The following is a 16,081-nucleotide window of genomic DNA, read 5'->3' on the forward strand; positions in this document are numbered from 1 at the left end:
TTTGTTAAAATCTCTTATTTAAGGATGTATTCTTCTGACGTTTCAGTCTCGTTAAAATCTCGTTCTGGAATTATTTCCAAAACTTATGATACAAGTGGAAAATATCGATGAATTTAAAAAATATTATAATCAAACATAACTCTGTGAAAAAAATGTGTATTTACAATGAATAGTGTTTGGGTTATCCAGTTTATAATTGTTGATCAATCAAGTCAGTCTTTTTAGCCATACTTTTGAAAAAAGGCTGAGGGGTACAAAAAAAGATTTGAAAAGAATCATGTACATTCAATATCATTATTGTCTTTTCAAATTTCTCAGATATGTATTTTTCAATCATTTATAACAAAAAATGATTAAAATAATATGCATTTTGTTCTTAAAACTGAGAAAAAATCACAAATTTACAACAATTGACAGCATGATACGACCAATTTCTATGAAATTAGGAATTTAAGTTACTATTTGAGTTACTAAAAGCCATTTACTATTTCTTCATTAGATTGTAGGTCATATAATATACAACTCATCAGTCAGAGATGTCATCACGTATTATATTATTTTCTACTTTCAATAATATATGACAGTTTTTACTGCCGACATAAGTAATGACAATTAATTTACGATTTTGGTAATACGATCTGAAAAGTAAATAAAAAAACAAACAAACAAAAACAACAGTTTGCGTAAAAAATAACTACTAAATTATTTTGATTCTGGCTTCAGCATGTTTAGTCTAGATGCACTTTTAATTATTTCATTAAGTCACCAAAGGTTTTAATTTATACAAAACACTATATACATGTGTGTAGCTATCAATCTAACAACAAACGAATGCATATGAAAATTTAAAAAAATAAATTTCCTCACGTCATATTGTTCAATAATATTATAATAATTATACAATAATATATTAAGCTGTTCATTAAGTATCATGGCCAGATATTTTTAATAAAATAGGAACTTAAATAAAGGCAACAGTAGTATACCGCTGTGCGAAACTCATAAATCGATAGAAAAAATAACAAATCCGGGTTACAAACTAAAACTGAGGAAAAATCATTAAATATAACAGGAGAACAACGACACAACATTAAAATGTAACACACAAGAAACGAACTAATCATTACACAAAATCTGATGAGAATAACAAATATAACATCAACGCTCAATACATGAATTTGGTATAGAAAAGTACCGTGACATGTCTTATATAGTAATGTGAATTCACACTCAAATATAAGAGGAAACAAACGACACAAAAGAAACACAACGTTAAAATGTTACACACACAGAAACCATAATATAACAATGGCCATATTCCTGACTTGGTACAGGACATTATTAAAAGAACATAATTGTGGGTTGAACCTGGTTTTGTGGCATGCCAAATCTCCCACTTTAAGGGCAATGTTAAATATAACATTAAAATGACAACATAACATGCCAGGACTACGATACAAATAAATAGGAGAACACATTGGACAAAGAGACACACGAATTATACATGTAGCTAAAAAAGGCACCATGTTTGAAATTCAATACTCCAGAAGTGCGCTTCGTCCACACAAGAATAACCAGTGACGTCTAGATACTAAAGTTCGAAAACCAAAACAGGTACAAAGTTTAACAGCAGTGAGGACCAAAATTTCCAAAAAATTGTCCACAATACGGCTAGGGTTTTCTGAATTGGATAAGAACATCCTTATTCTTCAGGATAATTTATTTTGTCTGCTAACAGTAAATTTTATAACATGACTACATAATAGATATACATGATAAAACTGAAGTTTTAACTAATTAAAGTGAAAAAAAACAAGAAAAAAAACCGGATATATTACATAAACCAATTATGTTCGTTCTAATTTATCCTTGGCTTTCGAATATTCAGTTGTGAACGTTTCTGATAAAGCTCAATCAACCGGGAGATGTTTTCAATATTAAGATATCTTTTACATGTGAATCAGAAAATGAAACTAGAGGCTCTAAAGAGCCTGTGTCGCTCACCTTGATCTATGTGAATATTAAAGAAAGGAAGCAGATGGATTCATAACAAAATTGTGTTTTGGTGATAGTGATGTGTTTGTACATCTTACTTTACTGAATATTCTTGCTGCTTACAGTTATCTCTATCTATAATGAACTTGGCCCAGTAGTTTCAGTGGAAAATGTTAGTAGAAATTTACAAATTTTATAAAAATTGTTGACTAGAGGCTCTAAAGAGTCTGTGTCGCTCACCTTGGTGTTTGTCCATATTAAAAAAAGGACACAGATTGATTCGTGACAAAATTGTGTTTTTGGTGTCAGATGGTGATGTGTTTGAAGTTCTTACTTTACTGAACGTTCTTGCTACTTACAAGTATCTCTATCTACAATGAACTTGGCCAATTAGTAACAGAGGAAAATATTTTGTAAATTGACCATAATAGTGGGAGATATTATGGACATAATTGAGCAAATCGTGATACAAGCATGAAATTTGGTATAAAGGTTAACTAAATGATACTTATAAAAAATCCGCTGCTGGCCAGAAAAAAAAATCATTTTTTCAAGATGGCCACCACACATTTTGAAAATGGCGTCATATCAAATTAGCCATTATTTGTTAATCCTTTGAAAGGTGTGTTTTATGTAAAATCCATTATAAGTTTTGATCAAAAGCAAATGACAGTTCATAAATAACCACTAGACAATACATTAATGAAACTATAGGTGACTTCCGGTTTCAAAATGTCGGCAAAAGAGTAAAAAATTTCGATTTTTTTTACTTTCAAGCAATTTTACAAGGGATTTTAATCCTTGAAAGATGTGTAATGTATAATCCAATGTAAGTTATGATAAAACGTTAAAAACAGCTCCTTAGTACGACAAAACAACACTTAAATGAAGAAAAATAGTGGTTTCCGGTTCCTAATTAGAGGCAAAAAACGTAGAAAATATTTTAATAATTTTCATCAACTTAACAAATAATTACACAAGCATGAAATACAAGCATGAAATTTGGTATAAAGGTGGACTAAATGATAAGTAAAAGAAATCAGGTGCTGGCCATCAAATATTTCCATTTTTTCAAGATGGCCACCGATAATTTTGCAAATGGAGTCATATCCAGTTGAAATCCTTGAAAGTTGTGTTATAGGTATAATCCAATGTAAGTTTTTATAAAGCGTTAATAACAGTTCCTAAAGTACGAAAAAACAACACATAAATGACAAAAAAGAGTGATTTCCGGTTTCAAAATGGCGGCCAAATTTTTTTATTTTTGTTAAGATTAAATGCCTAATTTTGATAGAAAGACAGGTTCGTTATCTTATAATTATCTGACAGTAGCCAATAACAAAACTCGTACAAGGAAGGACAGAACGGTAGCATTTACAGTCACCAACACAACTGGAATTTTCGCCTCCGAATTTCAAAAGTTCCCGACAGGAGGATGCAACTTTAACGGCAGCCGTAGAAGTCCTTTTTGGTTCCCAACTGTCATCGATTTTTTTCTTTCATCCAACCCCAGTGTTCATGAATTGGTACATAAATCAGGCTGAGCCCAAACTTATCCGCCTTGATACGCTGCTCTTTGGATGTGCTCCGGAAAAAAACCTCTTGTAGGCGGAACGACATCACAATGCCGCTGCTACCTGGGTAAACATTTACATCGTGCCTCGTTAACAGCAAGTAGTGATGTTGTTCTGTCAGATATGATGCAAACAAATGCTTCATTTATGTCCATGTATGTGTCCTTATACTTCAGTAAAGAAATAAGTACGTCCCTTACATGTTGAAATACTTCCCATGTCATCCAAACTGACTTATTCCCTTAGTGTCACATCCACTGAATGAATGAAAGGAAGAGTAGCTATACGAGGACAAAACGCATTTGATATATCACGTACAGGAAGTCATCAAAAGTCTTCATTCCTGCCAAAACCTTTTCTCAGTTTGTTCCACCACATTTTTGGAGTGCTGCAATTCTTAATACTACTACATCTGTGTCGGTGCTACCTTAAATAACCGTCTTACAACAATTTTCATAATCATGCCGATCATGGACAAACATTCGTATATCTGCTTCTCCATGCTTACAAGGGGTAGCTGGAAAGTATCCCTATTAGTCTATATAAAAGCATTTCTGTCGGCAAAAAATTCGTTTCGTTGTCATCTTCATAGAGAAAACTACTCCAGAACCCAACTTTTGTCTTTTTAGTAAATCTAACACAATGTCTACTCTTGAATACTTATCGATGAAAGATTTTATTTAAGATCGTATGACACAAGTGCAAAATCATCCAATATTGTTACCCTACAAGGTGGCCTGGAATTAACCATTGCTGCCCCATCAACGGTAAATGCGTCAGAATTTGGATCTGTAAATTGCAAAATGTTTCAAGTGTATCCATTTGCACTGATTTCATACCACTGTTTAAAATGACATCCGAAGACAAAAACGGAGGAGCAGTTTGTCTTTATGGATTAAGAAATATTCCAAATCAGTTTGTCCACTGCGACAAGAAATAAAAGTCTAGAAAAGATATCTACAAAACGTTTACAGTTTTATTTTACCGACATAATAGGAAGTTGTTCTTTTTGATCTGGTTATAAGAAACCGGTTCTCCTTCGTTTTGTATTTGCTTTAAACGATCTTCAAATTGTTTGCCTTTGATCTTTTAAGAGAAATCCTTTGTGTTCATTAAGTCGTTCATCTATTATAAAATGCCTCAAACCACTAGATATTGCAAATTTATCTGATAGTCTACTGACTTCTGGTCCAGCTACCATTAATACGTCTAAATGGGGTCTTCGGTTAAACCTATGACAACACATCGCCCTTTACAATTGTATGATTTTGAGTTTTTTGTCTGATCAATTGTTTTATAAGAAAAATATTTGCTGGTCTTACGTACATTGCAATTATCATTTTCAAAATCAATTGCCACCTGTGGGTGACGTAAGAGAAGGGAAGCCATATCTTGAAAAAGGTCGGTAGCGATCGAGAATATGTTACACGATCAAGACCTAAATGAATACGGTATCATGCTTTATATGGACTGTTTGTACAAAATCTGACTCATGAAATGAGCATACTACCAAATTCACAAGAAGTTTTTATTTTATAATTGAACGCCAGGAATTGAACTGTGGTAGAGATGACTATATTTTCTTACACCAGTCTATCAAATCATTTAACGTCACAGAGTCATGACATGATTATAACTTCTGTGTTTACCTTTCTTAAGCCGATATATACAATCCAAGCTAAAACACATAGAGTTATCTGATGCGCGTGTCTAGTGCTAGGTACATTTGAACATACATACAAGAATATGCCGTTCTAGGTGTTGCAATAATGGTTTTAGTGAGGACATATGTCTATCTACTTTCACGTAATATATCACCCAGAATTTTATAACAAGTCATTTCAATGTGAAATCCACCTCAAATGACGATAAACTTATCTTCTTTGTACAAATCAGGCGATTCCCACTGATTATCCATTACCAAAAGTGACTGATCTGCCATTAATATTGATGTTTTTTTCGTATTAACCACATTTTCCGTCTTATCCATCAAGTTCCTGATCATTGCAACTGAATGGGCTTGTTTTTAAACAGTGGCTTCATAGATTTTACACTAACTTGCTTTTTAAAGTAATGAGATGAACTACGGTTTGCCCTGGTAGTGCATACAAATGACTCATTATGTCTATAAAGAGTTTGCGCATGCGCAAAATTATCAATTATTGTCATAAACTTGAAAAATGTTATTAAACCAAATCATAATATCTTTGAAAATCCCAAATCACTTATTTTATATTAAATAGTTGAAATATTTTTTAATGAATTTTGTTAATTTTTTCGCGCATGCGCAAACCCTGTATATGTTAAATACTCATGTCTAGTGAATTATTCACATGTAAGGAAGGTAGCTACCAAACATGACAGCTGTTTTTCACTAAAAGAAGGTAAAAGAAATGTTTTCCAGAAAAAAATCAGTATTTTCAAACTGAAAAAAACAGTCATTTTAGAAAACGACGGTAGCCATCTTGAAAAAATGATTTGTTTTAATGGCCAGCAGTTGTTTCTTTAAAAGTACATAATAATGATGCTTTGTGGTAATTTTCATGCTTGTATCATCATTTGCACAATTCCCTCGATTTTGCCTGCTAATATCTTCCACTAGGGCAATAACTCCTTAAGGATTCAACTGACAATTTTGGTCATGTTGACCTATTTGTAGATCTGACTCTGCTGAACTTTATTGATGTTTACAGTTTATCTCTATCTATAAAAATATTCAAGATAACCAAAAACGGTAAAATTTCTTTAAAAAATACCAATTAAAGGGCAGCAATCCGACAACCAGTTGTCTGATTCGTCTGAAAATTTCAGGGCAAATAGATCTTGTCTTGATTAACAATTTAACCCAGGCCGAACGCAGAGAATTGATACTCTAAATTTTAAATCGATGGTGATCGCTTATCTAGCGGAATAAAACTTTAATAACTATGAATTTGAATATTTTTATACTGAATGAACATAATATCAATTTTTGATTTTTTTGCGACGTTTCCCTTTAAGATAAAATAATTTTGATAAAGCAGCTTCGAACATTGGAAGTTGACACTTTTCGCCATCTATTTCATATTCAGGATTTATCGCTAATTCATGCGTAACAGCCGTTAATATCTCCTGAATATGGCTTTTTGGAAGCTCTCTTGCAACAGCTATGAAAGCTTGTATAAACCAAGCTCCTCTCCATGAAGTTGAATCGACTGTTCTGTAGCTATAATATCCTAAAAAAGAAAACATAGGAAAGCGGTTTTAGTTAAGTATATATACAATGCATTTCTTTCAGACATTTGTTGATAAAAAAAATGAAATACGTTTGCAGAGTGTTTATGGAATGTTAATCGTGAATTAAAGACACCAACAGCTATTCAAGGAAAACATATTAAAAGTTAAACAATAATGGTAATTATGGATAGGCCTGAAGACAAATTGTCTCTTTAATTGTAATAGGTGTGATTATCTTCAAGCGATGAAACTGGGTAACATAATAAAAATAAAAAGGAAAGACAATAGACTAGTAAAATTAGTTCATAGTCAGGTCATGAAATGTCAAATTATATCTCATTTTTAGGTTTAAACATTTCCGTCTTGTCTATTTTAATTGTTTAACAGTTTGACCAGGTTACCAATATGTTGTATCAGTGTCAAGCGTATCACTTAAACCATAATGTGTGACAGTTTTTATGTAATTGCTTCGAAATTTTACAGCGAAAAGTATAGATCGTTACATTTCTCATATATCTTAGTTTTGAGCCGTCTTTCAGCATCGACATCAAATAAAAGTTAAACTATGAAAGTTTTCTTCTACTCTCACATAAGTATAGAAATAGAAGGATGTGGTATGGTTGCCAAAGGGACAACTTTGAACCACAGTTTAAACGAATAAAATAGAATAGATTAAATTGGTTCGTACAGTCTTAAACAATGAGTTATCTATGGGTTATTAGAAAAAAAGAACTACATGACTGTGATGTGGGTTATATCGTGACAAGACATTATAATTTTCTGCACGGAAGGAATCAATTCATAATTTAATTCAAACAAGCAGACGTTTCAGGTGGTTTCGGGTTTTTTCAAACACTTCTCCACAGTTAACGTGTTGACACCTTTGAGACTTTAGGATAACAAAGACTACTTTTGTCAATTTTTCCTGTATCATTTATATAGAAAATAATACTTTTTTTTTCGATTTAAACCAAATGAAAACTTCTTAGACAAAAATTATTGGTTTTAAAGCTATTTACTCATCGAAATGTAATGTGTTAAGATGTCAGGTTTTGCGACTCAATGAGTTTAAAGAATTTATCAAAAGAAGGATACACATGTATATTTGTATGTCATTTTATTCATGTTTTAGTTTTTTTTAAAGTTAATTGCTGTTATAATGCTATAGATACTGTGGATTCACTTATTTTCGTGGTATTTAATTGTCTAGGATTCAGGAAAACTTGCATATTCATGGATATTTGCTTTCGTGGTTTTGCTAAAGTCTGCAGACAAGCCTATAAAATATGTGTTATTCGTTGCACATATAATGTCGTGGTTCACCAATACCGACGAACCCAACTAAAATCAGTATCGAACGAAAAATAATGAATCCACAGTCGAGTATTTTTGTTTGACATTGAGCATAAGTTGCTTTGCTTTTAAGTTACTTTCATTGTCAGAAAGAAATTACAGCTATTGCTTAATGCACCAACATCATGGAGTTTAATCAAAGACTAGACTTCTGAGAACAACAACGCCTAATTTTCATTATAAAATACAAATATGGCCATTGTGATTGATGCAAGCAAACTATCATGTAGTATAAACGGTCATGTGATATCGGAACTACTAATTGAATAACGATTCGGTATGTTGAATAACAAGAGGAATAAGTGGAACTTTTAATCAAAACCGACAGACTTTATGTGTACTAATTTCTCATCAGTACTGATGTACTTTCCTTTTTATTACCAATTCCGAGTAAAACAATTCACTGTTCTTTTGTTTTAATACAGTTCACATATGCTACGTTAGGATAAGAGCGGGTACATTTTTTTTTTGAAAAAGAATAATTTCAAAATAACAAGACTACTAGTAGTAAATGAAGGGTCGGTATTTTGAGAGTAATAAGCAGAAATGTGCAAACTCAATTAAACCACATTTGTGTAGTCAATTTGTATCATTATTGCTGTCATTTGTATTACACAGTCCTTCACGACTTTCAAAATTTACTGATTTACGATACTGACATTTATTTTTTATTATAAAGTAACAATAAATAATGCAAGTTCTGATTAAAGTTTCAATATTCTTTTATTGTAATAAAAACATCTTCAGATATCAAATCTACTGATTTTCAGTGACAGTTCTGCATTTTCAACAAATGAAAACATAAAGGCATCTTAATAAAAACCAACACATGTGTGCTATCATTTATATTATAAAATCAAACTTGAATTCTAAAATAAACTTAGTGTTTGTACAGGCCTATACTTTTATAATAAAGTACAACCATGAGCAGTGTTAATTAATTCAGACCAACACTTATGGTTGTTACAAAGTCACTCCTATACCATAAAACGACTGATTGAAGTTCAAGCAAATATTTTGAATAAAATACGGAATGTAAACCCACAAAATTGTACAGTGATTTTGTTTCGTATATGTCTGTCAAAGTATTACTTAATCTTCCTATAGTTCTTATTCAAAATTTCAACATAAATGTGTTTAAGTTTACGGTACCTATGTTTTGCATATTGCAACAGTTAGAACTGTTATCTCTCAATCAAATATTTTGTCAATAAATCAATTGTAGTACAAATGTGGGAATTGGCTAGCTACAAAACCTGGTTAAACATACCTTTCGGTCAAAAAATGCCTGTTGATTTCAATTTCTCCCAATGATTGATAAAGTATAACGTGGTTCTGTCCGTTTTTCTACTCTCACTTTGTAAATTCACCTTTAAGTTCGTCATTTTTGGTTTTACTTTTCAACTTGACTTGATAAATATCTTTATCTGAATATGCAATGTCTTTTAACAAACAAGACCGATCGGAATGTATTTGTATGAATAATGCGTTCCTAATTATCAATCAGTGAACAATGGTCAAGACTACATGCACATATTAACTTGGTGATAAGCTGAACATGCTGAACAGACCGACATCTTTAAAACATATATTCTTTTCTAGTTCGTTTGTTAATGTTAAAATTTGGATAGGACTAGATTTGACATTAACTTTGTATCGAACTGGTTTCGAAGTTAATATCAGTAACTGACCTGTTTCAAATGAACTTTTTCGGTAGTCATTAGAACAATATTTTCCTTTATATTTGTTAAGATTTTTGGTTAGAACCAGTCGGAGCAGTCCTACAACATGTCAAAAGTAAACTTTCGCCATTCAAAATGCCTGTTAAATCTCTGTATAGGTTAGAAATGCATCTTTATATAATCAGTTCATTTGTAAAATTGAGAATGAAAATGGGGAATATGACATGTGAACAACAAGCCGACAAAAGAGTAGCTAACAGTCAAATGCCAGCCATGGATTCTCAAAACAGCGAGAGTATAACTCTCCCGGAGGCGGGCTTTATATTCTAAAAATGTAGTTTAAATCTATACCTGGGGTAGTTGCAAATATCTTAATTATGTCAGCGTCTGTGGGCAATCTTGCACAAACTGTGCTATCTGCTTCGTGAATTATGTTTGGTTCTATATACTGTTCTTTGACTTGGGATCGACCTCCACGGCATGCCTGGATAATGAAAATCTTTGGTTTTCCTGTATATATAGCATTGGCATTTTGAAACATTTTTATATGAAATACTGAATTTTGGAATGATTTTATCTTAACTTATCCTGTATTTTTGTGTTTCACTGATTAGAAACTGCTCAAAAAGATATTGTAGAAAAAGGCAAACATAAAACAAACAAGTACAAATGGTGTTAAAATACATGGAATGTGTGTGTTATACATGTGCATATATATAAATTCTCTGAATGATTGTATAAGATTTTAATTGATTCAGATTCAGATATACCCCAGGTACATTTATATTTGTAAAATTTAATATGATTACACAAAATAAGAGTATACAGTGAAACCTGGGTAAACCGAACCCTGATAAAACCGAATTTCAGTTTAAACCGAACAATTTTCAAAGTCCCACACAATTTCCCTATCAATTTGCGTTAATTTAACCTGATAATACCGAACCCTGTCAACACCGAATTCCGAACGCTTTTTGAAGGCTCGTTAGTAAATTTGTATTTAAAAACTACATGTTAAAATCGGTCGATAGCAATCAAAACAAAAAAGTATTTTCAATTACTATGTATTAGGTCATTTGGCCAGTCAGACCTCGAGACGTTGTTAAAAAATTTACTGTTCTGTATAGTATAACACACAAAGTTTTACTTTTATACTTTTTTGATAGACGCGAAGGAGTGCTTGTCTGGCGCATCATAATTCTAAAGTGCCATTGTAATTTTGAAAAAATAGTGATGAACGGAACTTCAGAAAATATGTGTTTTATAATACATTGCTCGCCTACAGTCATTGCTCTTTGCTTATCCAATATGATTTACTTTTTTTATTCTTAAGATAGAGAAAAAGTCATGAGTCGCTACAGTGTAGAAATCATGTTAATATTTAAATATGATATAAATTTTCAAAACGTATCTTCTTTGGCATTCTCTTAACATTTCGCATAGTTTTTTACACATACATTTGTCACCCAACTTACTGGTAGTTAATTCGGGCAGTGATTTCGTGACACCAAGTTACCCTAGACATATACCGAACTATTTCATACATGCAAAGCATTAATTTGTGATAATTACTGTACCAGTACAGGTACAAATAACCTTTTTGATCACAATTAAATTCAAACAAAGAAATTATTTTAGAACAAGTACCAAAAATGTTTTAAAAGTTTTTGGTCAGGTAAAGACCATTTAAAAATCTCACATAGAAAAATATTGCTACCAATAAACAAATACAAACTAGATTAGCCCATCGCATCATATTATATAGTATCCAGTCATGACTCGTTACCTTTGAATGTTTATTTCATAATGTCAGATTGAAGTTAAATTGTTGAAAAATTTATAACCGTGTTTCGCACTATATGTTTTAGTCGTAGTCCCTTATCCAAAAAAGTTTTGTGTCAAGGGATATACTTTATATCTTTGAACCTTTTGGTGGCGGAACATTTCGGATTCTTTGTTGCGGCCAAAACTTTACAAAATAATCGAAATTGGACAACACAAAACAAATCATTGTATTTATACTTTATCCAAAAAGTCAACTGATTTTGGAGCGTATATAAGTATGAAGTCATTTGTTATACTTTGCATGAAGGTTTTTGAAGGATGTCAATTTTTTAAGTAAGTTGTAGAGTTGTGTTATATGTTACGATGGAATTGAAATTCAGGGCTATATTTTGCCCAAATTGAAACTCGGTCTTTGATTATGATCAATGTGAACTTATCGATCCTATGATTCGGAATGGTAAATTTATTTGATAATTTCAAAATTATCAAAACGATCAGTAAATAAAGGTTTTAGTTGTAATGACTGTCATTTTCCTATTACGCTTTGCAACATCTCCACCGGTTATAAGTTGGCCTGCAACGATTGATAAACACTAATATGGGGGTCATGTAAGGTCAGATTCGTCTTATCTATATTGTATTCTACGTTTTGTTGACAAATAAAGTTTTGTAGTTCTGATCCCTAATAACGAAGGTACTTTTAAGGCTACTTGTGAACTGTAATTGGCTTCCTCTCTCTTTTCAAACCGTCTGAATCAGACCGGTAGTATCTGTTCAAAAAAGCATGTGACGAGTTCAAATTTGATTTAAAAAAATGCATTTAGTCTTCAGCTATTCATTTGACAAAACCATATCATATCCAAGATTGACCAACACTTAATTTCGAAAGAAATATTTGCACATTGATAATTTCTGTTCACTTAAGAATATTTTGTGTTTTGTATCAGATGACCTTGTGTTATGCCTACGAGAAGGTAACACCTACCGAAACAGGAAAGTCAGTATATATTTAAGAAACTGCCGGAGTACATACGACGTTTTCCTACATATTGAAATATCATCAACGGCATCATAACACGTATTACTATGTGACGTACATTGTAGTCTAAACTACAAAGAAATGTAAAACATATACGAGGCTGACAGATTGAAAATAATGACGTTCATTCGTCAATAATACGTTGTTTTTTTTTATTTGCAATGCACACACACTTCAAATTCTTAGATATAATGTTGTAACGTGTTATTATAATTATTACATACACGATAAAAACTTCAAAATACTTCACGTATGCAGAAAATATCATGATTTGGGTTTCACTGTCTTTGTTGTAAATAATTTGAAAAACTAACATAAAAACAGTAAAAATGAAATTTGAAAACTTTGTTGAAAATATAATCTGAACGAAAAAAAAATGCTTGTCAAGATGATTAAAAGGTACATTTATATGAATAAACGTTAAGAACAAAAAACTTGTCATGGATACATTTATTGCATTATGAATGTTAAACAAATATCTGGTGCTGGAAAAAAAACATAAACTTAGGGGTATTCCGTAAAATATGTAAAAATTCGGGTCATCGACAGGGTTTATATTCAAGGGTTTATATCCCCTTCGCCTTCACAATATTTACCATGTCTGAGAACTAAATAAAGAATAATATTACGGATTTTCACATCAAATAAAAAAATCCTTTACGTATGCGTGTGTTGAAAAGTACAAGTTCTATCCCCGGTCGGGGAGGAAACAAGACTTAAATCTACTCTAAATTTGTTAGATTGATTTTATAGGCACTTACTATATAAATATATGCATAAATATAAAGAAAAAGTTGAATAACTGTCAATGAGACAACTCGACCCGAAGGACCAAATGATGCAGACATTTAAAACTGTAGATCACCATACAGCCTTCAACAATTAGCAAAACCCATGATTAGTGGTTATCTTTAAAAGGTCCCGAAATGAAAAAGGCAAACAATGCAAACGAGAGCTGACTGTCTGACTCATGTACAAAACAATAAACAAAACATAAATATGTTAAAGATTATTTATAATTGTTTGGCTCATTGCTGTTTTTATAACGAAAATAAAATGACTTCTTTAATACACATTATCTAAAATTATCGGTTATTGTCCACTTTTGTTATACTGTGTAAATGTTGTTAGACATGTTTTATCTAGCGGCTAATCTGGATTCATGACATTTAGTATATCCAATGACACCCTCAGAATGCACTACATTTAAAAATGTAGGTTCCGACAAAAAATTTCTTGAAAAATTCACAAACTTTTGACAATATTTCAAAAGTATGCTAATCTCAGAATGTACGGTGTACTGGCATTGATATTTGTTTGATTTAGCAATAAAGCTTTTGCGATAAATTGTTAAAAAGAATTTTTAACCTTTTTTAAATAGCTGATCACATTATTATACAACTATTCACCTATGTTCAAATTAAGTGAATATACATTTTTAGCAATTATAGGCAACCGTACAGCCTTCAATAATGAGAAAACCTATATCACAAAGACAGCTATACAAGGCGCAGACATGAAAAATAAAAAAAACAACTAAATTTAAAATAAATAACGGCCTTACTTGTCATGCTTATAATAATATTTAAGTTTGTATTTTGAATTTTACTTCAGTTTTGTAAATGTACGAATTTTTTTTCTTTCGAGTCGATTATTTGACTGTATGATATTGTTCGAATGGAACAGTAATTTCTACTTTAAAACACATCAAATTTTTTGATATCGTCTATTTACAAGCTAAACAACAAGCTTGAAAAAAATAACACGGGGACCCAGTAATTTCCACCATTATTTCATTGCAGTTTTATCTAAAATTCACGGGCTGATGTTTGTTTTTCCTATATCCGACTGCAAAATTTAAGTTACTTTCTCATACTAGTAGCCCCCATTGTGGTTCCTACGAAAATGTTTGGGGGTCATGACAGGCATTAAAGAGAGCAATACTGTCGTGGCTTTTAATAGGATAATTCTATAAACTTAATGTTTAAAATCGAAAATAAAATTTGAACAATTTATTTAGACAATCATCCACTATAACCATTTCAGAATCATTTAAAAAGTAGCACAATATGAAATTTGAATGAATACCAATTAGAAATACTGCAAATGTAAGCATGTTTACATATTTTTTATCTCGGTACATAATCTCATTTAAAAGATGGTTGATTTATTAAGTGAAGTTGTTGGCATGACACGGGTTATGTTCTTCTCATATATGTTATGATGGTATGATACTAAACCCCTAACGGGAAGGATTGTACCTGATGTTCATATGATGAAATCATAATCTTTTAGTCAGTTTAATTGAAGTCTGGAGCTGGCATGTCAGTTAACTGCTAGTAGTCTGTTGTTATTTATGTATTATTGTCATTTTGTTTATTTTCTTTGGTTACATCTTCTGACATCAAACTCGGACTTCTCTTGAACTGAATGTTAATGTGCGTATTGTTATGCGTTTACTTTTCTACATTGGCTAGATGTATAGGAGGAGGGTTGAGATCTCACAAACATGTTTAACCCCGCCGCATTTTTGCACCTGTCTCTTGTCAGGAGCCTCTGGCCTTTGTTAGTCTTGTATTATTTTAATTTTAGTTTCTTGTGTACAATTTGGAAATTAGTATGGCGTTCATTATCACTGAACTAGTATATATTTGTTTGGGGGCCAGTTGGGAGACGCCTCCGGGTGCGTGAATTTATCGCTGCATTGAAGACCTGTTAGTGACCTTCTGCTGTTGTTTTTTTCTATGGTCGGGTTGCTGTCTTTTTGGCACATTCCCCATTTCCATTCTCAATTTTATTATAAATTGAATCCTATTCCAGATTTGCTTATTTCTAGAACGGATTATGTCTTTAAATAGACAACACGGCTTTCCGTTGCTTCGTTATCGAATAAATAACAATCAAAGGCAAGATACAATACAAAACGCTCTCTTTCTTATATTGTTGGATAAATAAAATGTTGAGAGTTTCTGAAATTAGTTGGTCATGTAAGTAATTTGAAATCTACTTTTAACCTGATCTAAAACATGTGAAAGCATAAGTTACGACGACCCTATTCTTTGCTGTATACGTACCAATGAAACTGAATGCATTATCATTTCTAAACGGTCGGACTAAATCATCTACTTTTATAGTACCATCCTGGGTGGCTATTCCTAACTGAAATATAAGTTGCATGCCTTTCAATTATTCTATAGTATCAACATATCGCACTGAATTGATATACCTTAACTATTTCAAAGATTTAATCATACAACAAGGAAAAGACAGTTTATGCATTTTACTAGTTTTATTTCATTCAAATTACATGATGATATCTGCAAATCTATATTTAGCATGTATTTCTATCATCATTGGACATATAACTATATAAATGTAACAATATACATTAAGATCTGTGAATTCTTCATTTAAAATGTTGTGGAATATAGTTTAAA

The 16,081-nt window shown here is 31.7% G+C and overlaps 1 protein-coding gene across 1 annotated transcript; it reads right to left on the bottom strand.

The window, feature by feature from the left end:
• Positions 1-6,533: 6,533 nt before the first annotated feature.
• LOC139504248 (caspase-7-like) lies at positions 6,534-15,880 on the bottom strand. The gene is made up of 3 exons (XM_071294315.1): positions 15,719-15,880; positions 10,172-10,330; positions 6,534-6,784 (listed from the first exon to the last, which is right to left on the bottom strand). The coding sequence occupies exons 1-3, from the start codon at positions 15,819-15,821 to the stop codon at positions 6,534-6,536; spliced, it is 513 nt and encodes a 170-aa protein (XP_071150416.1). The 5' UTR covers positions 15,822-15,880.
• Positions 15,881-16,081: the final 201 nt, after the last annotated feature.

This window comes from Mytilus edulis, chromosome 14 (genome assembly GCF_963676685.1).
Source record: "Mytilus edulis chromosome 14, xbMytEdul2.2, whole genome shotgun sequence".
Classification (NCBI taxonomy): domain Eukaryota; kingdom Metazoa; phylum Mollusca; class Bivalvia; order Mytilida; family Mytilidae; genus Mytilus; species Mytilus edulis.